At 35.4% G+C, this 17,764-nt stretch overlaps 1 protein-coding gene and 1 non-coding gene across 2 annotated transcripts; both read left to right on the top strand.

Moving 5' to 3' along the window:
* The first annotated feature begins 5,656 nt into the window (after nt 1–5,656).
* LOC105334578 (uncharacterized) lies at nt 5,657–8,424 on the top strand. The gene is made up of 2 exons (XR_010707475.1): nt 5,657–5,796; nt 8,297–8,424. It is a non-coding gene; the product is annotated as an uncharacterized protein (transcript).
* A 6,413-nt stretch (nt 8,425–14,837) lies between these two features.
* Nucleotides 14,838–17,598, top strand: LOC105334579 (uncharacterized). The gene has a single exon (XM_011438101.4). The coding sequence runs from the start codon at nt 15,662–15,664 to the stop codon at nt 17,171–17,173; it is 1,512 nt and encodes a 503-aa protein (XP_011436403.3). The 5' UTR covers nt 14,838–15,661; the 3' UTR covers nt 17,174–17,598.
* The last annotated feature ends 166 nt before the right edge of the window (nt 17,599–17,764 follow it).

Here is a 17,764-nt window from a genome sequence, read left to right as displayed (position 1 = left end):
TTTGTTGTAAATAAAACTAGCAATTATACTCATTGTAAAAGTTATAAAACCTTAGACAACAAACCTTGGTTTGATGAAAAATGTGTAAACCTCCGGAGAATCTATTTACGGAATTTGAAACTGTTTAATAGTGCAAAAACTCATTACAATAGAACTCTTCTGGTTTCAGCAAAAAGAACTTATGAAAAATACGAAGGAAAACTTAAGCGTGTTTACCTCCGATACCAAGGAGATCATATGGCATATTTAAAAAAGAAGAACCCCAAACAATTCTACCATTTCTTTCGTCAACATAAGAAGAATCCTATACAAGGACCAACTATTATAAATTTTCATGATCATTTTAAAGAGCTGTCCTCCTCGGATAACAACACCTACTCCGATCAGGAAACATTCGCTGAAGCGGACAATTCTTCGTACCCCGAACTTAACGGTCCAATAACAACAGAGGAGGTAACTCGCGTCATAAAACGTTTGAAAAAGGACGTACAAGTCTCCAGGAATGGACAATCTTTTGAACGAATATTTTATTGCGTTTGGTGACTATCTTAGTACAAACTTAGTTGACTTATTTAATATTGTTTTTTCTTCCGGAATCTTTCCCCAAATATGGTCGGAAGGTATTATAACTCCTATTTATAAAATGGGAGACTCTATGGACAGTAATAACTACAGAGGTATCACACTTGTAAGCTGTCTATCTAAAATATTTTCATCTCTATTGAACGACAGATTATGTAATTGGTCCAAGGCATATAATGTAACAAGTTTAGTTTTTTTAAAAAGCTTACCGTCTTTAGAGCAATTTCTTAACAGCAATAAGATATCAAAAACAATTTGATTATTTTTATATGAATGTCGCCTTCTTCTCCATGCAATAGCGTGCCGAACTTTTTGAAAAAATATGTGCCTTTTAAGCGTGCGTGCTTAAAATTGAAAATTATTTACAGTATGTTATTTATTTGAAATCGACTGTAGCAGGTAAAAAGAGATCTGAGGAAGGGTTGTATCACAGTAGTAAAATCAAAGTTAACACAACTGCATTCAGTATCATTCAGTTTTACTGATATTAGTTTCACCGTTTCTAATATACAAACCTGTTTACTGATATTAGCCATACCTTATGAAATTTCATTGGTATTTGTGTAATCAAAACAAAAAGAAAAGAACAAATTATTTCAAGAGATGTTACAGAATATTGCTTTTTTAAAACTAGTTAACAGAAAAATGAATGCCTGAATTTCACTTGCCCGGAGACTGTAAATTATTTCAACTCTTTATACCGTCTTCCAAGCTCAATTTGGCTTTAGAGCTGGACATAGTACAACAGATGCAATTTTTATTTTACATTGGTTAATTAGTCGAAGCATTGCAAAGAGGAAAAAATTATTTTGCTGTTTTGTAGATTATCAAAAGGCTTTTGACAAAATTGATAGAAATCTAATGTTTTTTTAAATTAGCAAGAAGTGGTGTTGATTGTCGTATGTTAAATATTATAAAGTCTATGTATAGTAACATAAAGTCATGTGTAAAATATCAAAATCATATATATCCGAGTTTTTTTATTGTCTCGAGGGTTTGATGCAGGGTGGGTGAGTCTATGTCTCCTTTCTTATTTTCCTTGTACGTAAATGATTTTGAAATTGAATTCATAAAGGAGATGTGTCTACCTGTTGAAATTAGAGATATTGTTTTATTCTTAATTATGTATGCAGACGACACTGTACTTTTTCAGAGACAGAGCAAGGTTTACAAAATATGCTTGATTGTTTACAGCAATATACATCCAAGTGGAAGTTAAAAGTTAATGTAGATAAAACAAAAATTGTTGTATTTAGAAAAGGTGGAAGGTTAAAAAATAATTATTGTTGGAATTATAACAATGAATGTATTGATATTGTTGAAAACTTCAATTATCTTGGTATAACTTTGAATTTTAATGGCAGTTTTCATAAAACGCAAAGCGTTTTAGCATCACAAAGTAGAAAAGCGATGCATTGTTTATTGTCCAAAATGAAGCCATTACAATTGAATGTTAATACAAAATTATCACTGTTTGATACATATATTGGTAGCATAGTACATTATGGTTGCGAATTATGGGGACAGCACCCAGCAATTTAGTGAATTAGAAAGTATACATTTAGATTTTTGTAAGAAGTTATTATGTGTTAAGAAAAGTGTTACATCAATGATGGTGTATTTTGAATTAGGTCGTAAACCACTGCAGTTGGATAGAAATTATAGAATGTTGAAATATTGGATAAAGTTAAAGAATAGTGATAATTGTATTTTAAGCAATATATACCAAGATATGGTAAATGAATGTGAAACACAGTTAGCCTCTAATTGTTGGCTCTCATACATAAAACAATTGATTAACAATTTAGGTTTTGGATAAATATGGAACTGTAAAGAACAATTTAATGAACATGTATTCCTACATGAAGTGAAGCAGAGGTTGACCGACATGTTTATACAAGAAGGACATGGCTACTTTGAAAATTCTCCCAAATGTATAATGTATAAGCACTTATGTAATAATTTTGAAGTACAGGAATATTTAACAAAACCAATACCAACTGTATATGTTCAATTCATAAGTAAATACCGTTTATCCTCTCATCAACTCGAGATTGAGCGTGGGAGATTTTATAATATCCATAGAAATGAGAGAGTTTGTAAACTATGTTCACTATCACAGATTGAAGATGAGTTTCATTTTATTTTAATCTGTCCATTTTATAAGGAAATAAGAAAGTTGTATGTAAAAAAAAATATTATTATGAAAAGCCTTCTGTTTTTAAACTTATTCAATTACTTTCAACAAAGAATATCAAAGAGTTGTGCAATTTGGGAAAATACCTATATAAATGCTCAAAATTACGATAAAATTATAATTAGTTTTTGTTTTGATAATATACTCTTCATTATCCTGTTAACTTCTGTCATGTATATTTTGCAGACTGCTATGTGCACACGCAGTCTAATACAAGAATATGTACTTCAACAGCAGACGTGTAAAGGGAGCTAACTTTTGTTGTGTTGTTGAGCGTTGTAGGCATCTGGCGAAAAAGAATCAAGTAAACTCTCTTTCTTATTACAACTTACCATTTTTCAGAAATCGCTAATTTTTAAAAAATCAACAACCAAGTCACCTGGTATTTTCAAAAATGTTAACTATTACTTAAATTCAAAAGTTTGAAACAATCACTGCATGCAGAGGCGGATCCAGCAATTTGGAAAAGGAGGGGGGGGGGTCCAATCAATACGTGCAAAATTCATTATTTGTCAATAAACAAGGACTTTTTGAACGTTTTCCGTGCGTAAAAATAAACATTTATCTCGTCACTAGCTATTTCATTTCTATTTCAACATCAGAGTACACTGCATTATTGAGCGTTTTGCAGTTTTGGTTTAGGTAAGGAAGATTTGCATAATTTTTTCGCCTTAAAAAAAAAACAAGTCTCCGGCAATAAGAACGTAAGTGAGTCTGTGCTTAATAGAAAAGAAACACTAAAAACAACAAATAATTCAGACTAATTACGACAAACTATTATAAAAATCGATTTTTTAGTAAAGAAGATGGGTGGATAAGGCATGTGAAATGCCCATACACGGTCGGACAAGCTACTGAAAAATTAAAATATCAATAAATCTGATATATTTTTTAAAAATCGTTTAAAACAATATACATTTAACATATCAGTGATTTTTAACCTATAAACATGTTCAACACTTGGAATATGTTGACTCAAACAGGCGTATACGTATCAAATCCTGCAAATACTGTCATTTTTTAAAACTTCAAGGCATTTTCTTTCATAGAGTGGGTCTGTGCTCCATATTTTCCTCATAGTCTAAATAAGGTCTATTGGAAAACAAACCGATTTCAATCAACAAAAACGTGGAGAGATGACCCACTATACATTAAAAATATCATTTTGTATCCCAACAATTGAACGTTTTGAGAAAAAAAAAATACAAGTCCGTAAACTCGTGGTCAAAGTCACACATAATATTTAAACAGCTTTGTTGTGTCTGAATTGGCTCAGTGGTTAGAGTACCCGACATAAGCTAACATTAAATATCTAGGGTTTTTATGTTATGGGTTCGATACCGCAAACATTTCTGGGAATATTTTTTTTCTTATCTTGTGTTAAATATTGTAAAAAATGAATATAGTTAGAAATTGTGCTTTTGCAAACTTGTATTATAATATATTTGAATAGATTTAATTGGGAAAAAATAAATTCAAAATTGTATTTCACCACTAAACCGAATGGGCGTTTGCGCCATCTTATTCCCCCATCTTCAAATTTTTTATGTGTTTGATATTTAAATTCTGAACAATTTATCGATTTTGATTTCTATCGAATGCTTTCTTAAATAAAGGTCTAAATGATAGGATATGACAAAAGAATGGGGATAATTTATCTGCTGAATACCGGTATATTGTACATGTGTAATACAGTGGTACAAGCAATTGTCGTCCCAGGGAACTTGATGTGATCTCTGTAATGGGTACGCTACATCATCCGGCACTAGTACAGATGCGATCATATAATTATTTAGGAGAGTTTTGAAAAGTTGTGCATTTTCATAATGGTTTACATATAAACCCTTTACACGGTATTTTTGTCGGACAGAATTTCCGATTCTTGGAAACAAAAAAAAGCTGTCTATTGTGGGTATGAAGGTATGTAGCCAGCATGTTTTGCATAAAACGAATTAAAACTTATCTATATTATTACTTAAGTTAATTTATTAAACAATACATTTGAAAGCGGCTTTTAAAAGTAAAACGAATGCGTGTACTCGTACTTGAACGTCGTTTTACTCGATTGTTTGTCAGTTCAAAGCTGTATGAACTAGTATAATCGATTTTTTAAAATAAGAAATAGAGTAAAAAATACATTGTAGATGTTATTATAAATCTGTGTTTTTAAAGATACTGCTTAATTTTTTATTATTTTTCACATGTTTACTCAGTTTAGTAAACACCGGATGCTGAAGGGGGTACTTTATTTCGATAAAGAAACTGAATTCATATGTCCCAGAGAAAGGGGGGGGGGGTTCGGACCCCTGGAACCCCCCCCCCCCCCTCTGGATCCGCCAATGGCATGTAAAATCCCAAAATTATATGAAAATTATAGATGACGAGTTATACATGTAAATAACTGATATGGACAATTCCATTCAGGAACTACATTTTATGTATGTTTCTTTAAAACATGGACGGTGTTATTGTTCCATACTATCTAATGAATCAAATAGAAATATGCTCAAAATGATATGAGTGTTTCAAACATTATCTTTGAAAATTGTTGAATGGTTCTTTAACGAAATCGAAAACAACAATATACTTTCCTTTTTAAGATTAATAAGTACGCCCTGTGCGCAATAAGGACAAGGTATTCTTTCCTGACATTATACTTTCTTGATTGTGCAAGATAAGTCGTTCGTTAAAAGGTCAAAAATGACGTTGTGGCCTTGAGTGATTTCCTCATAAAAAACGCAGCTACTGTTTAAAATACGGAGAATTAATTCAGAGATAAAGAATATGAAATGAAAGTAAAATTCCAGAGAATAAAGATAATATTGAAATATCCATGGAACGATCTAACAATTTGATTGTAAATTGGCACTTCCGGTAATTTTTCAGCGTTTTCGCAGGTTGGTAATTTGGTATTCAGCATAATCCAATCATAAAAAGAAGCAGACGTATTTTTGTAATGTCAGTTCAATGTGAATTGATGGGTTCAAATGTATCCTGCCTTATGGTTGAAATAGAAGGTGAAATGCACGGATTGCGACGTTTTTCTTTAGAAACCAATGTCAACACTGGTCAATGCTTAGGGAACTCGAGCGTCTCAAAATATTGTGAATTCTGCGTTGTATTTTAAACAAGTAGATCTTCATTAATCTATCAAAGACGAACACAAGTTTCTTTTGTTATAGATGTATTAGAAGAGAACAGGTATGATATGTACATCCAACGTGTCCCGCTCTGTTCCCTTTTAATATCTCACATTCTCTTTCTCTCCTTTTATACACAGTACGCTGACCGACACCAAACACCATTAGGCCTCCCCATTAGGGCATTAGACACCATAGTTGGGGCGCCCGTTAGGGCATTAGACAGGTTGGGACCACTCTCCCAATTGGGATATAATAGTCGGTTTGGGATATAATAGCCCAAATGGGATATAAATTTTAAGTGCAAAAAATAAAAAAAATTTGATTATGAAATTTTTGATATAAATCCGCATTAGAATAGATGAAATAAAACAACTTTTGGTAAACAACTTTTTCTGTAGCTGTACTATTACTGAGATTGATCCCTCAGTTTATCCAAAACTTCTTGGGGATCAATCTTACAAACTATAGAAATATAGAAAAACTTCTTAACCAAAAGTTGTTGTGTTTTATTTACATTAATGCGGAAATATTTCAAAAATATAAAAATAAAAAAAAATATTTTTTTCACTTAAAATGTATATCCCATTTGGGCTATTATATCCCAAACGGGCTATTATATCCCATTTGGGAGAGTGATCCCAACCTGTTAGACACCATAGTTGGGGCGACTGTTAGGGCATTAGGCTCCTGTATTATGGCTTAGGTGCACTTTAATGCAGTGATAGTTTTCAACTTTTAATAGTTCTGTAAACAATGCATGTAAAGATTGCTCATCAATTTGTGTCTCTTTCGGAGACTTTGTACTTAAAATTCTAAAAGTTTTGGGGTAAATGATTTATGTCCACACAGGTACTTCTTGAATGAAATACATGTATAAAGAAGGTCAGTGACTTTAAGGTCTGTGTAATATCGGGGGATCGTTTTCGAGAATGATTTTTATGAATTTTGGAATCAAGTCAAGTCGTACCCAACCCGTCTCGCACCCAAACCAACTCGTACTCAAATGGTCAGGTTGTACCCAAAACTATGTGGTTCACTCGTACCCAGATATTTGAGTAGGACTTCACTAGTCAACTTGTACCCACGGGGAAATATATATTTATACTAGGGCTGGGACGATTCTGTACTTAGCCAATTCGGTACATATCACGATACATGATATGCAACGATACATTGCAACTAAATGAAAGCATGAATAAGGGTTAAAAATTTATTCAATCTGTCGATGTATTACCGCATGTCCAAAGTTATTTTGATATATTTAAAATGAGCGTTGCACAATTTACAAATTACTTAAGTCTCATATACACTACTTTTTCATAAACAAGTAATCCAAAAGTTGTCCACACTCCAGATTTAGCTTCCTAACAGTTTTGACAACTTTACGAGGTTTTCCGCTAGCTTTGTACTTTCATATTAGGCACGCAGACTAAAAATAGCCGACATATGAAGCTCGGATATTTTTGCAAAATAGAACGTTCATCAATTATAGGGCTTTGATTTCAGTGAATTACATGGTCATACTGGTCATAGTGTACTAATAATACTGTATGAGTACAAAGGACTAATGATGACCCAAGAGCTTCACATTTAGGCCCCCCAAAAAATGATTGTTTGTTTGGAATTGTCTCCTGCCTAATTGAAATTCCACTGCTAGTAAAATTTTGTTAGCAAAAAATAAAGAAGTTTTTTATTGTTTTTCTTTTCATCGTACAATGTTCACATATAAGTTCATTCATCAAAATAGCTTTTTTACCAAATTGGATTCAATGTTATGAAATTAACAAACAACACAGATCAATAATTATAATTTTTGTAGTATTTATGATATTGAGATCAAAATTCCTAAGAGAAATCCTGTAAAAGAAATTTGTGTTAGTGATGAAATTTAATCCTAAAGATTTGAATTTCGTTTTATGGTTGTGTTATTTGACAAGAAAAAAATAAGCATTAAATTTCCACTGTTTACTGTAAATTCCTTATTTTATGCGAGTACTTAATTCCGCGATTCAGGTGTTTTGTATCAAATCGCGAGAATATAAAATCGAGATCAGCAATTATTTTTTATAATATCCTGTAGTTTAAAACTGTCTGAAAAATAAAAGCGAGATTCTAAAATCTGCGAGAGTTGCTACTCGCAATTTTACGCAGAAATTAATTCCTCGCGTTTGACTAGGAATCTACAGTACATGGTTTATGTAGATTTTTATGTTTTACTAATTTTTTTATTAAACTTCCAGTTTAAAACAAAAAATCCCCCCTCCCTCCCTCCTGGGTCTGGAAACCCCCAGGCGGCAATTTCAAACATTTTTTTAAGAATAGCCCTCTATTTACCGGTAGCTCATTATTTTTTCTGCTTGGTTTTTTGTTCTAGTTATCACAAATATGGGTAGAAGGAAGAAGTCGAGGAAACCTCCACCCAAGAGGAAGATCATTGAGGCCTTGGACACCATGTTCAACTGTCCCTTCTGTAACCACGAAAAATCATGTGAAGTCAAAATGTGAGTTATCTTAATTACAAAACAAGCACTTACTTTACTAGTCTACCAATGATGAAATATTACAAATCTTGTCTGAGATGAATTTGAAGTGTTAAATATGAATTGTTCACAATTCAGACAGTGGGACATTTGTGATTTCTGTATGAAAACAATCGGATATGAGAGTTAAATGCAATATACTGATTCATTTTTAAAATTGTTAATTAGCGGGGTTTTTATTGATCGTTGACAGGGATCGGGAGAGGAACACGGGATTCATAACCTGCACTGTGTGTCTGGAAGATTACCAGACTAGTATCAACTGTATCCTTGTCATGTCCATTATGTGTCAGCAGTAAGATTATAACTGAGGGTCAAGGTTGGTGTTGTAGGGTGGCCTTTGTGACACAAGAGATACTATCTATGTGGAAACATATGCATACGCGTCTGTCCATGATAGTAAAGGGTAATCTTGTCCATTGTAATTTTGTTTGTGTTACCCAAGTTTTCAAGTTTCAGACAGTTTGATCTTCTTTCAGCACACTTTACAAGATCTCTAGACTTTCAGAGTGTTAAGACTACATGCCACTGTTCCTGCACATATTTAATAAAGAACTATATATGATATGAGTTGAATTTGGTCCCCATAATTCACCATTTTTAAAAGTGTTTCAATTACAATAAAAAGTTTTGTTATTTTTAGAAGAGTTGATATAAAATATATTTTTCACATATTTATTTGATTAATTTGCACTCACTTGCAGTATATGACGTCAAAAGTGACGCTATTTTTATAATTCAATCAAAATCAGTCAAAAATTGACATTTTTCTTATCTTTTTATGAATGGGAATTAAGAGTGCATGCTTGAACAAGGAAAAAAATTTTGACACTTATAAGTCTTGGCTAGATACATCTCTGATTAAAATATTTTGTTTGTTCAAGCATGCGCTCTATTTTTTCTGAAAGAAAAACTGCTTGAAAACAAGCTGTTTTATGCTTAAAATGCAAAAATGGCGGGAAAAGGTTGTCTTTACAATGCCATATTTCTAAATTGTGGGCACTTGAATCAAAATGAACATTAAGTAAAAACATCCCTTATATATCTGTACAAAGAATTACAGTGAAATAATGATATTCCCTTTAGGGGGCCATTTTAGGCCCATAGCATACATTTAAGCATTGAATCACTATTTTTTGAAAGATATAGTCTCATAACTGCAGCGGTGTGTGCATACAAATTGAGTAACGCGCGCTAGCGCTTTATGAAAATTTGTATGCACACACCGCTGCAGTTATGAGACTATATCTTTCAAAAAATAATGATTTAATGCTTATATTTAAATTTTTTAACTTCTTGCCTTGTCTGCAAATGTGTTTTATAGGTCAAAATTTTTGTTTTATCCTAAGGGTAAGTTCAAATTAATGGAAGAGCCACTGTAACAGCCGAAAGCGTGAACTTTGATTCTCGCTTGTGACGTTGCATTTTACAGCGTTCTACGTTTGTGACGACATAATAAAACTCGTCATTTTAACCTTTGAGTACCTTATGTGTGTTCCGGTCTTATAACTGCAGTACCTTTTCACACACTTTACATGCAAAAAATATTTGGAATGTAAATATAGTCCTTTGTTATCAAACATGCTCTTGTACTGAGACAATTAGTTTTCAAGGAATGATGATGATGAATGCATTGAAGCTTTTTTTTACCTATATTAAATAGTATTTCTATCTTGCAGTACATCATGTACATGTGAAATGTATATTAGTATTAAATTTCTTTTAGGCCTACTGTCAGAGTAATGGGAATTTGTGCTTTTGATAAGTTTATGCAACCTCTTTCTTCGCTGCTAAATGATATATTTAATATATTACATTTTTGCGCAGTCTTCATCTTCAGCTGAAAGCAGACAAGTTTCATTATGTAATTGTTTTCATCATCTTTTTCCCTGTGCTTGAATTTATTAACAAGAAGCAATGAGTGAGTTGTTTGGATGCATATGTAACAGCGACACTTATTGCCTCTGCTGGGGTTTGAACTCGGGTCCTCTGGCATGCCAGTCCGGCACTTTACTGATCGAGCTAAAGGGTTAACCGACTAGGCAGAGCTAGTAGGAATGCCTTATACCTGATTCTACCACATTTATATAATTAAGTATTCCCACATTACGTATTAGAGTTTTTTCCCTCATTCTATCATGTCATGGTGGGGAAACTGTTTAATTTTCAAAAAATAAAATTAGTATATATAGAATTTATAATCACTGAAAATATACTGCCTTCTGGTTATCATGGATGAAAAGAGATTTAGATTTTTAACCGGGTTTCCAACTGAAAAATCCGGTTATTAAAATGGTGAAAATGACGGGCGGCTGCCAAAAGGGTACCCTCATTGTATGGATAACTCCTCCTACAGTTTTCAAGATAGGAAATTGTTGTTTTCCAGATCAATTGTACATATATCAGAGGTATGCATATTGCTAGGATTTTGATTTCCGATAATTTTTGAAAAAAATACCAGCTTTTGAACTTAGTCATTTTTTGGAAAAATATTGCATATAGGGTACTCCATTTCACTAGATACAGGTTGACATGGATTATGGATACAGTTCACACACACGGATACAGTTCACACTTCTGACAGGGTCAGCCATCTTGACGTCTTCGATAAATACTGATTCTGATTGGACCATCAGGAATATTGACCAATGAAATTAAGTTTAACATTTTTTTTATCACAATGGCCGGTCTGGTCAGAAGTTGATGTGACTGCAGAATAAAAGTTAAGTTTGGAGAGTATTTACGGAATTTTATCGGAATTTAAGGATGTAAGTAGCGTGCATTTGATGTGAGATTTTAAAAGATTAGAGCGAATGTTTCTCGACTTGTTGCAATACTGCTGTTGTCAGAGGCAAAATCCCATCGTGAGCCCTGGACCGGTAAATGTCCGAGTAAAAATAAAATGGCGAATTCGAGAGAATAATGACGTATATATCCGCTATTTTAAGACCCATCAACTTGAAATTCGGCATGAGTGTATCTTAGACATTATTTTTCTGGAAAATACATGCATATTGCAAGTGTTGTAAAAAATAATTGATTTATTAGGCTTTTGAAGCGAGCTGGTAGTTTTTTTATCTGGGTCAGAGTTCGACCCCTTTCTTTATTTATGGTTACATTGAAATTAATGTTAAAACGGGCTTGGCCCCTGTGCGTGTTACCGGTCTTCATCAGTCGGTGTTTATTGTCTAATATTTACATTCTACTGTGTTTTTCCATTAAATTCCGTGATGTTTAAATGCCTCTAAATGCAACAAGTAGTCAAAGGTCAAATTGACGAGTTTTATTATGACGTCACAAACGTTGAACGCTGTAAATTGCAACGTCACAGGCGAAAATCAAAGTTCACGCTTGTGGCTGTTACTGTGGCTCTTCCATTAATATTAACTTACCCTTAGGATAAGATAGGAATTTTAAGGTATGAATCACATTTGCAGACAAGGCAAGAAGTTAAAAATATGTAAATATAAGCATTAAATCATGATTTTTTGAAGTATACACTCTCATAACTGCAGCGGTGTGTGCATACAAATTTTCATAACGCGCTAACGCGCGTTACTCAATTTGTATGCACACACCGCTGCAGTTATGAGAGTGTATACTTCAAAAAATCATGATTCAATACTATATAGCAACACAACGTAGAACATATACTATGACGTCACAATGTTAATACAGTCTGGCAAGTATTAACATTGTGACGTCATAGTATATGTTCTACGTTGTGTTGCTATAGACAATAAACACCGACTGATGAAGACCGGTAACACGGTCGAAATATTTTGAAACAGTGTTTTAAAAGTTTTTTATTATTCATTGAAAAAGAGGCTTTGGAGATATATATATATATATATATATATATATATATATATATATATATATATATATATATATATATACATTCCACATATATTTTGCATGTAAAGCTACTGCAGATATAGCACCATAACACAGACAGGGTACTAAAAGGTTAAATCACGAGTTTTAATTGTGACGTTACAAACGTTGAACGCTGATAAATACAACGTCACAAGCGAAAATCAAATATCACGCTTGTGGCTGTTACTGTGGCTCTTCCATTAATTTGAACTTACCCATAGGATAATACAGTAACTTGAGGTATAATTCGCATTTGCGTCCAAGGCAAGAAGGTAAAAAAATGTAAATATAAGCATTAAATCCTTATTTTTTGAAAGATATAGTCTCATAACTGCAACGGTGTGTGCATACAAATTGAATAACGCGCGTTATTCAATTTGTATGCACACACCGTTGCAGTTATGAGACTATATCTTTCAAAAAATAAGGATTCAATACTTAAATATATATTTTACAATCAGATGAATAAACAGAATGAATTATGTGTTTTAAACACAACACTAAATTTGCACGATGTGTTCCTTTCTGAAAAAAATATTTCTTAATTAAAGAAAAAAGAAGAGTATCAATGTTGCAGTGATTTATTAGGAGGATTGTGTTGCAATTTCCCAACTCTTCCACATACATTTAGTAATGTCCCTTTACTTTATGGATGACACTGAGTGTACAAAGTGATTGATTGATCCGTGCATTATTTCCATGCTTATTGATCCATGCATTATTTCCATGCTTATTGATCCATGCATTATTTCCATGCTTATTGATCCGTGCATTATTTCCATGCTTATTGATCCATGCATTATTTCCATGCTTATTGATCCGTGCATTATTTCCATGCTTATTGATCCGTGCATTATTTCCATGCTTATTGACCCATGCATTATTTCCATGCGTCAGCGAAGTTTTTCTTGACCACAGACAGATTTATCGGAGCCCATAGATGTGTACAGCGATTGGATAGATGCATGTGAATCGGCCAATACATAGCACACGAATAATGGGGAGGCGGGTCATGCATAGAATTGTACCACGTGATTCACAACGTCATAAAGACTCGTATTTTAAGCTTGTGTGACAGTTTTATTACAGGATGCAATACTTTACAAGGAAAAAATCCAGTTATTCACACAAAAAGATATTTATATGTAAAATAATGTGGTTTACATGTTGATGTCATCATGACAATGGTTTGTGAATTTTAATTTGATAGTTTTTATGTGTTCATTTTACGGTATTTTCTAATGATTTCACCATTCGTCTGTCCATCTTATTGTTATATTCGTCAATAAATAGTCAAACTCTCGTTCTGCGTGATTAACTTTTAAATATCCACAATCTAAGTCAACTTTATAATATCCTTTGTGTTTATAATGGATAATGAAGTAGAATTTAAAACTTCTAAGGTTCATTCTATTAAAGCTGTAAATGAAATCCATAATGGCGTGCATTAGTCGATAGTGTGCAGTAAAATTGAGTTCTTGTTTCCTCTGAATAAGAGGTAGAATTTGAAAGGCAACGGTAGAATAAATGACGATAGGAATGTTCAGAACGCTTTTACTTTAAAAACTAGGCTGTGTAACGGGCGATATAACTTTATTAATGTCTCTGTAAATTTGTCTGTTAAATCTGTTTCAGTCATATAACCTAGCTGTGTGGAATTGAATAGTCAATAAAAATGAAATGAACCTGGGAGTTGATCCTATCTTTATGAAGTGAATTCGGTATTTAGCCACCTCTAAGCTTTCGGCAAGCAGACGACACCCCGGAGGTCAGCGCGCGCGTCCATGGTAACGTCCAGCGCCGTCTCCATTTTGATGTAATAAGCGCCCTATTTATAACCGTGCCCCTCCGTCTCTATGCCAAAACTTTCTTATTCTGCTTTATTGAAAGGATATTGTTTGTTCGCTAAGCTTATAATTGAATCCAATATTACCCGACAGACGCTCTTTATTGAAAATAAAAAGGCGGAATTTCTAATTCTAAATTGCGTATTAAACCCCCAAAGATTTAAAAAGATAAAACTATTCATTAAAGAAATGTTGTAAATGTCTTTAGATAGATCTTATTCCTTAATAAAAAAGAACTATATGCAGGGTTTTAAACTGATCAATTTCTAGAAATCGAAGATTCACTTGTTTTGCTCGAGTTATTTGACATTTAAAGTAGCTGTGTTTTTGGTTGGATGGCATGTTATCCTTCAGAGTATTTCCAATTATGATTATAATACACACAAGGGATCTTATATCGGGTATTACGTGCACCATAATTATCAAAAAACTTATAGACTCATCCCTCCCCTAATAAATCGATTGACGTACCGACAGGTGGTCCCCCCCCCCCCCCCCCCCCGCCAGGAACGCGGTGCCTCTTGATATGGCCACCACCCAATACTGCACCACCAAGTGGCAATACTTCTCGAGTTGATAAGTAGAAAGTTGTGCACTATCAAACACTTGTCTGATCTCCCGGAGCGCCTGACAAATGATTTAAAATTCCGATGAGTAAGTGAGTGATATCTAGGTAACGGCGGACACACGGAGGTTTTCCCAATAATTTCTGTCAACATTGACACACGCGATTCAAACAATATACTTAGTATTTTTAACCATTTTGCTACCGATACCAATATTTTGTCTCGCTTAATTTATTGGCAGTAACAGTCGGGATACGAGTCTGTAAGAGAATCTGTGCACGCTTCTCTAATGGAGAGAGTGCTGCACTAAAAGCAGGTGCCCGAATCTCGCAGGGGACTGTCTCCGAGCTTCCAAGCCCTGCCTTCTATCACCGTATTGATCGCAGTGGGAGATTTCTTACAAGACGAGAGATAATGCAGTACTTTACACTTTTTCTCTAAACCAACCTGTTCGGACATGCCAGAGTGATTGACTGAGAGATTGAGCTTCAGGGTTAAACAAAACAAACTCTCCAAAAGAAAATAACTTTTGGTCACAATTCGCGTAATCGTTAGATATGGAGGTTTGTTTTCAACACTGTCATTTACTGACAAGAGTCTTGAAAAAAGTATAATGGGTCGAGACTGTCTCCTGAATTAGAAGAAATTTACCGTTCCCATTTAAATGGAATTCTTCGCTTGGCTGTGTCGATTTTAAAATTGTTGAAAGTTTTTAAATAAGATATTGACATAGACCCCTTGCCACAGTATTTCTGATCCCCAGTGTTGATTACTCCCGAGTTTTGGAAACCATGTAGTTTGGATTACGTGTCTCGGTTATTATCGAAATATCCAGTTTGTGTATTAAGGAGGAGTATGTTGTCTACTGAAAAACACCACAAGTGTTCTTAACAATTTCGAAACAACGATGAAATTCAAAGGTAGGGGTAAATCTGCCCCGATAGTACAGCTGACGGACGTGATGGACAGGGGCTATTTCCAGCAGGTCAGGTTCTTTATTGACCTTGGGATCGACATAGACTCCCCGAACGCCGACCACCGGACCCCGCTGATGCTGTGTGCTCTGATGGAGCCAGAGGAGTGGGGGACCGGGATCGCGCGCCTTCTGATAGAGAAAGGCGCCTCCCTGGACTGTGTGGATAGGTACGGTATGAACGCAATGCATCTATCATGTATTTATGGCCGCGTGGAACTAGCTAGAATTCTTCTCAATGCCCTAGACTTTGATTTAACAGAGGCCGACAAGTGGGGGAATACTGTTCTTCATTACGCCGTCAGAGCCGGAAGTGTCCCCTTAGTACGGCTCGTGGTCCACGCCCACAAAAAATACAAAATCCCCATGGACCGGAAGAACCGCGACGGGCTGTCGGCGCTTGAGGAGGCCTTCCGGTTCTCTCATGGACGGTGCGCTGAGATTATCGCAGCCTCCGAGAGGATCGCAGAGGAGGACGTAGAGTTACTGGTCCCCCCTCCCACGCTGGACCTCAGATTCTCCAAGGATACGCTCAGCAACCGCACCGTCTCCGAACGCTCAATGACGCGGCCGCGGACAGCGTTTGTGACGCGCCGGAACTCAATGTCCAGCGGAAGCTCGACGTCAAGTTTATACCTCGCACAGAGACCAATTTTTGTGCGGGAATTTGCTGGAGCCAAAAGGGAAAAGTTGCCGAATGAAAAGGACTTTAACCAAATTATACGTTGTGCTAGTTTGTCAGACTTTAGGAATAATCCTGAATATCTTTACAATTTGACTGTTCCCGGTGCGATCGTTAGCAATGGTTCACATGTGGGGAACCGACAGACAAACAGACCCAAGTCTTGTTACGTGAGACGACCCGTGTCGGTGTCCAGTGAAGGGCCGGGCTTCAGCTGGAGAGTCGAGTTCAAGAAACTGTACGTCCACTATGAGTACCAGTGCTCTCCCTCCTACAGAGACGCCGCTAAATACGTCCCCGGGGAATTCCCCTCTCTCGACGGAAGTGGTTCCCCGCTACCCAACGAAGACATGGAGGACGGAGAGCGCGGAAAGAAAGGGAAGCGGTGTGGTAGCGGGAAAAAGGAGGCGGCGGAGAAACAGCGTAAACAGTCCCAGCAACAGAAGCAGCGCAAACAGTCCAGTGTCCAGACGCCGCAGGACAAGGGGAAGCAATCCAGTACGTCACTGGACGGGTCACTGGGGTCAAGCAGTGAGTCCATCGGAAGTAGTGGCGTTTCGTCCAAAAAGCAACAAGCTGCTTCCGGTGATACACAAACGACAAAACCGACGAAGTCCACAACGGAAAGTCACGGACGTATTAGTAGGACAATGCATTATGGGAAGACCGTGCCCCACGTATCGGTCCATGATGACGAAGGGATTTCCGGAGACGGTAGATCACCAAAAACGCCACCTATTGACCAAAACAAATTAAAGCCATAAATCTTAACATTAGCAATATACTGTAGATAAAGATTTTGTTATTATTGTAATTATGCCTTCTACTATAACCGGAGCTTTGGAAAACTAATGGCGCCTTGTTTGATGATAGATATGAGATATGAATGGATTTAAGGAAATACTAATTGTAGCTAACGAGACAGTTTTTAATGTTTATTTTACTCGTGAAGGAAACATGAGAGTGAAACTTTAAATGAAACACAAATACGGAAACTAATCCAATATTGACTTAACCAATTCCTCGAGTCGTGCAGAAAGGAAGCGACTTCATTTGTCCTCCGTGAGTGAGCCCACTCCGCAGTGGGAGCGACACGTATTTGTCTGGAATGACAAATATACGCGATTACCCGCCAATCTTTCTGGCTTTTCAACTGTGCTTATAGAAATTAAATTGAATACAAATATCACACGGGCCTTTCATTGTTGGAGTATTTCCGATATGATTGTCATTAACGTTCTCCTTGATATGGAATGATTTCTTTGCCTTCGATCTATCGACTGCGAGTTTCTGGCAATGGAGGAATTCTCAATGAGACTCTCGTAAAACAACATGGTTGACAAGCTGCCAAAGAC

Source organism: Magallana gigas, chromosome 7 (genome assembly GCF_963853765.1).
Source record: "Magallana gigas chromosome 7, xbMagGiga1.1, whole genome shotgun sequence".
Classification (NCBI taxonomy): Eukaryota; Metazoa; Mollusca; class Bivalvia; order Ostreida; family Ostreidae; genus Magallana; species Magallana gigas.
This window is presented reverse-complemented; position numbering and strand designations above follow the sequence as displayed.

Excerpts from the sequence above, each read along its gene's own strand:
- LOC105334579 (XM_011438101.4), top strand. The coding sequence starts at position 15,662 with ATGAAATTCAAAGGTAGGGGTAAATCTGCCCCGATAGTACAGCTGACG.